We start from the raw sequence: 7,950 nt of genomic DNA on the forward strand, positions 1-7,950 counted from the left end.
AATACTTATACATGTATTTACATCAGAGTCTTCAACATTTTAACTTGAAGTACAAGCCAAAGGGTTCATACTAGTCAAAATACAATTAGGGTTTCGGTTACAAAGGAGCTTAACAAAATAACATATACATTAGCTCGACTCTTTTCTTCCAAAATCGTGGTTTCAAAGTTTGTCCCCTGTAAGGAAAACAAAGATAACGGAAAGGGGATGAGCTTACGCTCAATGAGGTACCAAAATAATAGCAAATAAGAAACGTGGAACTTCATATTCAATTAGTCACAGGGAAGCTGCTAAGGTTGCAGGCAATGTTTCAGACTATGAAGCTTCTAAGAATAGTCAAGTTTCGGTGGCCTTCACTGTTTCCTCTAACTTTGAGGTGATTGTGAGTTCTTGCTTCCTCTTAAATTTTATTTAATTGTGACTTACTGTTTTTTTTTAATCATCCATTTAGCCAAGGAGATTACGTAGTGCATCTGCGTCTACCTTGCCCTCCTCCAGTTACTTGGTTTTTCGTCCAGATGCAATCTTAATGTTGTTGAGGCTAGCTTATAAAGATCAGAACCTGGGAAAAGTTTGTGCAATGGTAATTATGCTTTCTTCATTTTATTTTGTTAAAAAAAAGTACATTGTGTTGAAAAACTAAAAGAATTTCAGTTTAGGTTACTTCTCTTGAGAGTCCAACTTTAAATGTCTGTTATTTTATATGTTAAAGTCGCATCTTTTAAATATCCCTTTGACCTTTACATGAAAATTGAATGGTTCTCAAGTATGACGAAATATATTAGGCTGATGATATATTGATATCATAGGGCCATAAGTCATATAATCAAATGTAAGTTTTGGAACAAAGTAAGATGAAAAAGGCTCTGTTTTGGAGGCCTCGTGTGATGGCTTTGCAAGGAAGATGATTAACTCAATGAAACATGACTAGGAATCTAGAAGTCAACATGCAAAACGAAACAATGCTCCACTACTTGCTCCCCCAATTTTTTTGTCTCCTCCCTCGATGTCTTGTACTTCTTCACTTGTATGGTTTAGCAAGGCTTTTATGCAAATAAGCTGACACTCATGACCTAAGGGATTTATTTTGGAAAGTTGTATGCTCTTTTGAATGGCCTAAATTTTCATCCTGATGGCCTTTCTCATGCTCTATTTCAGGCATCTCAAATTCTGTTGAAGTTGACAGATCCTGCAGAGCAAGAAGGTCCTAGTGCTACCTCTGATATAGCCTCTGATGAAGCATCTAAATCTGAAACTCATGGGCCTCTCTCTTTTGTTGATTACTCGACCTTGTTCGGAGAAGAAATAATCCCACCAGATTGTAATCCTGAGCCTAACTATTTGAATATCTTGGATATTGCAACGGTGGAAGAAGGACTGTTGGGGAGTAAGGTGGACTAGCGACGCTTAGTTGGACACCTGGACTTGGTCTGCTCCAACTCCGGCTCAAGTGGGGGAGAGGGGAGATTTCGGTGAAGCAAATGGGAATTTGGCTCCTGAGAGCCACCCGTATCATTTCTATCTATGGTGTTTGTTAATTTCTTTATTTGATTCGCATATGTGACTAATTGAATATGAAGTTCCACGTTTCTTATTTGCTATTATTTTGGTACCTCATTGAGCGTAAGCTCATCCCCTTTCCGTTATCTTTGTTTTCCTTACAGGGGACAAACTTTGAAACCACGATTTTGGAAGAAAAGAGTCGAGCTAATGTATATGTTATTTTGTTAAGCTCCTTTGTAACCGAAACCCTAATTGTATTTTGACTAGTATGAACCCTTTGGCTTGTACTTCAAGTTAAAATGTTGAAGACTCTGATGTAAATACATGTATAAGTATTTAGTCTTGTCTGTTAAGTGTATTTTTGAGATGTTACGCTTCCAGGGCTTTGGTGAGTGTTCAATCGATGTCCTAATTTCCCTACACGAGTTGGTAAGATGTATTGTAGTTTAGTGATTTTTAATTGTTACTTTTCTTGGGGTTTGATCGTGTGCAATATATGATTTGTGTGATCTGACTCTGTAGTTCTAGCGAGAGCTGGACAGGCGCGCTAACCTCTTTGGTCCGCCTTAGGGGAAAGTGGGGCTGTCACAATTACACCAAGCAATCTCAATCATGTTACAAAAGTTTCAATTTTACGTAGTAAATTCAGATATCATCTTGTCAAACTAGAATACCAGCATCATTTCGTTCTGTAGTCACTCGTATAACTACTGCTTAAGCAATGAAATCTAGGTATCCTTTTTAGCCCTAGAATCAGCCAAAATTAACGAGTCCAGCAATTGAAATAAGAAAGAATCTTATGAGAAGACTTTTGATTGGTAAAATCACATCAAAAGGCTACTTCATCACTCCAGCAGATACCAACTTTCATCCTCACACGTACAGGTCAAAAAGCAATTCTTCCAGTAATGCCGAACAAAGTGAGCCTGTCTCTGATACAGCTTTAGTCAGGCAGGCTTACCAAGCCGTGCCATTAACCAAAGAAAACCAAAAATGAATTAAAGAAGATCATTATTTCCTCCCAACCTACATTTGTAAGAACAAACATGCATGAAGCAGTTGACCAACAAATGGAACCTCAGAGCGCCAAGCATTGGTGTACATAAGCAAAATTATGGCATTGTTTTTCCACAACTAAAAGATAAATGCTAGATCTTGCAAAACAAAATGATACCAACTGCTCTCTTACAAGAGCAGGCTAACAATATCTGAAGATAATCTTTATCTGCAATTTGTCAGCTTTTTTTCTAAGACAATTACCAGTTTCAGGTTTCACCAAATTAACAGGAACTGAGTGCAATCATCTAAATCCTCCATTTACAAGTAAAAGAGAAACCCAGCAATAAAACTATCTGTATGTGACAAAAAAATGGTAGTTGCAGCACACACTATAGATCTTGCATTATGCCTTCTTCTTTTTGGATTTGAGCATCACATATCCAACAAACATGCAGAGGAAGCAAAGCAGCGCCGCAAGAGCAAACACCGGAATCAGAATGGCATATTCTTGAGGCAAAAAGTACTTGTGCACAAAATTATCAGTATCAACGAACGGCTGAAAGCACAAAAGAAAAATGTACGTCAGAAACAAAGGGAAAAACCCAGAGTCAAAAAGAAAAAGCTCTTAGGATCAGAAGTGAAAAAACTAACCAGTATGATCACCCAGAATGTATAGTAAGTGAAAACTGACAAGCTGATTACCGATAACAGCAGCCCCACGGCCTTGTCTGCTAAATCCATCTACTCCTTCCTTTTTCTGTTCTTTTATAGTTTTTCACCTTAATTTACCAAAGAGGGAGTTCAATGAAGGGTTAGAAGGTGTAATTATTGCAAAAAAGAGTACAAAATCACAAATGATCATGATGCAAAAAAGCAGTAACAGGGAAATTGCTAAGCAAACTCTTACACATTCATCCTTGTGCCTCCGTGTAGGAAGCAAAATCTAACCAGGGTAGTTGCTAAGCAACCTATAACCCATTTCCCTCAACGACAAACCACAAAATTCTGCTGGTGAAACATCCATCTACTTTCCATACCTTCATTACCCGCCATTGAATTCAAAAACTACATTTACATGACCCCCAAGCCCCAAAAAGGAAGACAAGCATTTCTCCAACATAATTGCTCCATCACAAGGATATAGAAACAGTTTTTTAATTTAAACGCCAAAATACTGCACCAAATTATTTTTTGTATAAAACTGTTCTTAATATACAATTAATGATCAGCATTACTTTTTTCTTTTTTGTTTTCTTTATGAACCCTAGTGAGTTTATGATCTTCATTTCCAGAACAATTAAAATTATCACCACTTACAGATTAAAGGGCACTTGGGCAATATCTTTTCACAATTACAAACAACCTAAGCTATGATTCTCACAAAATAAACCAAAAAAGGATAAATATTCAAGGTCCTCATAATTTAGAGACCTAGAATTTGAATCTACTTGTTCCAGAAAAGAAAACGATTAAGACTGTAATTAACATATCATGCCGAAACCAAAAACAAAACAGAGAATAAAAGTAAAGAATATTACTGGGAAAATCAGTTACCTGAAAGATTTGGATTCTTCGATTAGGGTTTGATTCAAGGATTTCGAGTGGTAGTTTCTTCTGCTTACTTTTTTCTCTTTTTGAATGATATTCTTCTTTTCTTTTCTTTTCTAAATAAAGCTTTAAAAGAAAAAAAAATTAGTTCCTTTTTTGCAAAAATAAAAAAAATTCTTTTTTTAAAAAAATTAAATTAAATTAAATAAAAAATAAATGTATATTCTAACTTAAAAAGTAGTTAATATTTATCGAGTTAAAACCTTGATACTTTTTTAAAGTTAAGAACTTTAAATTTTAGAAAATCAAAAGCCTACTCTATGATATGAATTGGGAGGAAAGTCATAACTTGTGCCTATTATAAATATTTGAGTTTTGTATCTTACAAGAAATTTCAATACATGAATACGCAAACAAAGTGTTTTTAGCCAAAAAAAAAAGAGAAAGAAAAGCACAGTTATACATTGCTACTATTTTTCAATAAATGGCCATTCTAATATTAAATTAAGTTCGAATAAATTCCTATCAAATTTCAACTTCCATGATGGCCTTGTCTAATTTGATAGTCAATAAACATTGCTCGTGCTAAAGCATTCCTAAATTGTGTCCACTCGCTAGTTGGTTGTACTGTTCGAATTCGATTCTCGTTAACAGCATTTACACCACCATCATTATTTGGACCATCATCTTCCATTTCATTTTCCTCATCTTCATCTTCCATTTCATCTTCATCATCAACCTCATGTTGTACTCTTCGCATCTCAGCATCAACTTCATCCAAGTAAGGGTCATTTGGTTGTTCTACTCGAATAAGATTATGAAGGATGGCACATGCATTAATTATCATGACATGAGTCTTAACATCAAAAAAAGATGCATCTCTCAAAATGGCCCACCGCTTCTTGAACAAACCAAATGTCCTTTCAATCACATTTCGAGCAATTGAATGTCGAAGGTTGAATAACTCTTTAAAATTTTGAGGCTTGCTCCCACTAGCAGACCACTCGCTAAGATGATATCTAACTCCCCTATTTGGAGCTAAGAAACCGGAGCTATTTGCATAACCCGCATCAACAAGAAAGTACTTGCCAGTAATGTTAGACAACAAATTATTACTCATTTATAGTTAAAAGAAAAAAAAACACTTGATATCTAATTGTCACATACCCTTGGGAACAATTAATGGATCTGATCTAACTAACGCATCCCGTAGAACTCTACCATCTGCTGCAGAACCTTCCCATCCAGGCAATACATATGTAAATCTCATGTCACGGGGGCATACACCTAAAACATTTGTTGCTATCTCATTCTTCCTATTCCTATATCTTCCTTGATCTCTAAGAAGAACATGTACTTTAACATAAGACCAAATCATGCCAAACTAGCTATTAATTCAAAAGACCAAATTAGCTATTGGAAAACTCTCAAACCAAAATTACAGCTATACCTATCACTGCAAATATCTCCAATCATGCCAAGTTCCATGCAAAATAATGCATAAGAAAAGGATGTCCGTACTTGAATTTTTAATCATATGCTTTAATAAGCTCTACTGCACTATGGTAAACAGAGATTAAAAGTATCATTTTGGTTGTGCTACGTCAATTTTTTGTGGAGGTAAACAGTAAACATTATTGTGACTTCTGCTTTTTTATCAGAACCTGCTGCTAATCAAAGCTATACCAGAGGGACCAGTTACTCTCATTTTACACTATATTATTCTTAGTATCGTCAAAGAAAGATAATAAAATAGCCAACTATGCATACCAATATGGAAAACACTGGATAACCTGTATTAGAAAATATTTAAAACGGAAACAGACATGGCAATTGGCAACGAAGTGCAAGAAAATGCATCTAGGAGATCAAGAGTCCACTGATCCACTATCTATTTGACAGGCAAACTAAAAATTGTGAAGTTATGCACGAAAATTGCTATATCAGATGACTATCTCTGCTTCGAACCAAATGAATGAGAAATCAACTATACTAACCAAAAGTAGACAGGGCATATACCATAGATATAGTAGACAAAGTGAATGATTTAAACGCACTTCGCAACTATGGACCTTGGTTCTACTGTTCTAGTAGTCATCTGGCAAGGCTTCAACAAAGAACACCTTTAGTTAAGTGGTTGATGTCCAAACAAAAGAATTTCTTTGATATATACACATATCAAATCACATAATGTTCTAACTTCTCCGAATTGTAGCTTCTAGGTGCTTTCAAAAACTGAAGATAGTCTCTGATTCTTTTGCTTGTTTTTGAGATGTAATGGGGCGAAAAAGGTCCATATATACCACCCCTATCAAATTTCTTGCCAGAACGAATTTTTTATTTGCCTGTTTTTGGTAGCTGAACTAATTATTTGATTGATCCAAGGTATGTCTGCAGCAAAAAAAAAAAAAAGTCTAACCATACAAAGCTTTATCAGGGATAAATAAAGTAGTAGTATTTATTTGCAATTCCTTCCAAATCTTCCTTCCTAAACGTTGGATGATGGGAGGAATAGATAGAAACAACAGACTATGTCCACCTAATTGTACCCAAATAGAATCATAACACATGCACTAACACTAAAGTGGGACATATAAGAACTCACACTCCCTCTTAAAAACACTTGTAATCACATGATCATTATATGGCATATACAAAGCTTATATATATATATGTGCAGCTCAACTACACAGCCACAACTAGTAGTCATCAGAAGACAATGTTCCTAAAAAATGCAAGTGTAATTCCATTGTACCAATCAAAGCGTAATAACAAAAACAAGACCAGCAGACATGGCAGAACATAATATCTCACTCGACCATCATAAATAATAGGAGCTAAGCAAGTTTAGCAATTTAGTAGTTCCATTCAGTTGAAAATCTGTTCAATTCCACCAAGTTTTCTTGATCTTTTTTGTTATTAGTTTGCTTTTTCCACTCCTGCAATATACAAATATCATTCATTTTCATACTAAAAATACAAAAAGTTTCCCTAACAAGTAAATTCCTCAATTTTTCCAACCCGCAATGATCAACAAGCAAAGAATATAGAAAAATAAAAAAAACCTTTTCCCATTTTTCATGCTAATTTCAAAAACACATGGAGATGAATACGCATCAGCATCTAATAAAATATTTGACAACTACTTCACCAGCAATTGATTAATCATACAGAGGAGGCAGGGGAATAAACGTATATATTTTGAAAATTTTGTCAAGTAATACAGCTTCTCCACAAACAAGGAAGTGGGAATATATCAGTGAAAGACAAGTGTTACGAGTACAACATTGCAACAAGAAAGCCAATGCTCGTCCCAGGATTTTATGATTATATTTCAGTGGAAATCTGAGAAATTTCAACATCAAAAGAACCCGTACATTTGTATTTCAAATCGCACTTGTCTTACCTTTTGAATCTTAATAATGAATCAAATGCCTTTTAGCGGTCAGGTCCATTAAAAATCTTCCTCTACGCTATCATCACATGCCACCCAGACTCAATTGTTTACAGCTGACAGTTGATCCTCATCAGAAAGACAACAAATAGCATCTGAGAGTCTATCAGTTCCAGGTGAAAATAATAGGAAACAAATTGTTATGCAGATATGCTTACTTCTGAGTGGCGAGAGAGGCGAAGGATGGAGGGAGTGGCCAGAGAAACGGAAGGCAGGGGGGAGACGGTGGTGGGAAAGGGTTGCAGGTGGAAGCGATGGTGGAGAGCAGAGCACCTGCGGCTGAGGAAAAATGGTGAGTTAGATAGAAAGAGAGGGGTGCCGATGCCCTTGACCCGATTTTAATTTTTGATCCATATTAGATCCGCGTTTGGACCCGTTTAATTGTGGAATTGGAATTAGAATTCTTTTGATCCGGTAAAGAATTCAATTCATAGAATTGGACTCCT

General features: G+C 35.6%; 2 protein-coding genes across 5 annotated transcripts; both read right to left on the bottom strand.

Annotated features, from left to right (window-relative positions):
* Positions 1–2,638: 2,638 nt before the first annotated feature.
* Positions 2,639–7,821, bottom strand: LOC113755674 (dolichol-phosphate mannose synthase subunit 2-like). 4 transcript variants are annotated; one of them, XM_027299605.1, is made up of 4 exons: positions 7,663–7,821; positions 7,457–7,560; positions 3,154–3,281; positions 2,639–3,058 (listed from the first exon to the last, which is right to left on the bottom strand). In XM_027299605.1, exons 3-4 carry the CDS (start codon positions 3,241–3,243, stop codon positions 2,906–2,908), a joined length of 243 nt encoding a protein of 80 aa, XP_027155406.1. In that variant the 5' UTR covers positions 3,244–3,281; positions 7,457–7,560; positions 7,663–7,821; the 3' UTR covers positions 2,639–2,905. The 4 variants fall into 4 exon arrangements, with proteins under 4 accessions (XP_027155406.1, XP_027155407.1, XP_027155405.1 ...); XM_027299606.1 differs by having other exon boundaries at positions 7,457–7,573; XM_027299604.1 differs by having other exon boundaries at positions 7,457–7,599.
* LOC113755672 (protein ALP1-like) lies at positions 4,467–5,433 on the bottom strand. The gene is made up of 2 exons (XM_027299603.1): positions 5,218–5,433; positions 4,467–5,139 (listed from the first exon to the last, which is right to left on the bottom strand). The coding sequence occupies exons 1-2, from the start codon at positions 5,426–5,428 to the stop codon at positions 4,583–4,585; spliced, it is 768 nt and encodes a 255-aa protein (XP_027155404.1). The 5' UTR covers positions 5,429–5,433; the 3' UTR covers positions 4,467–4,582.
* Positions 7,822–7,950: the final 129 nt, after the last annotated feature.

Source organism: Coffea eugenioides, unplaced genomic scaffold, assembly GCF_003713205.1.
Source record: "Coffea eugenioides isolate CCC68of unplaced genomic scaffold, Ceug_1.0 ScVebR1_1643;HRSCAF=2528, whole genome shotgun sequence".
In the NCBI taxonomy this organism is placed as follows: Eukaryota; Viridiplantae; Streptophyta; class Magnoliopsida; order Gentianales; family Rubiaceae; genus Coffea; species Coffea eugenioides.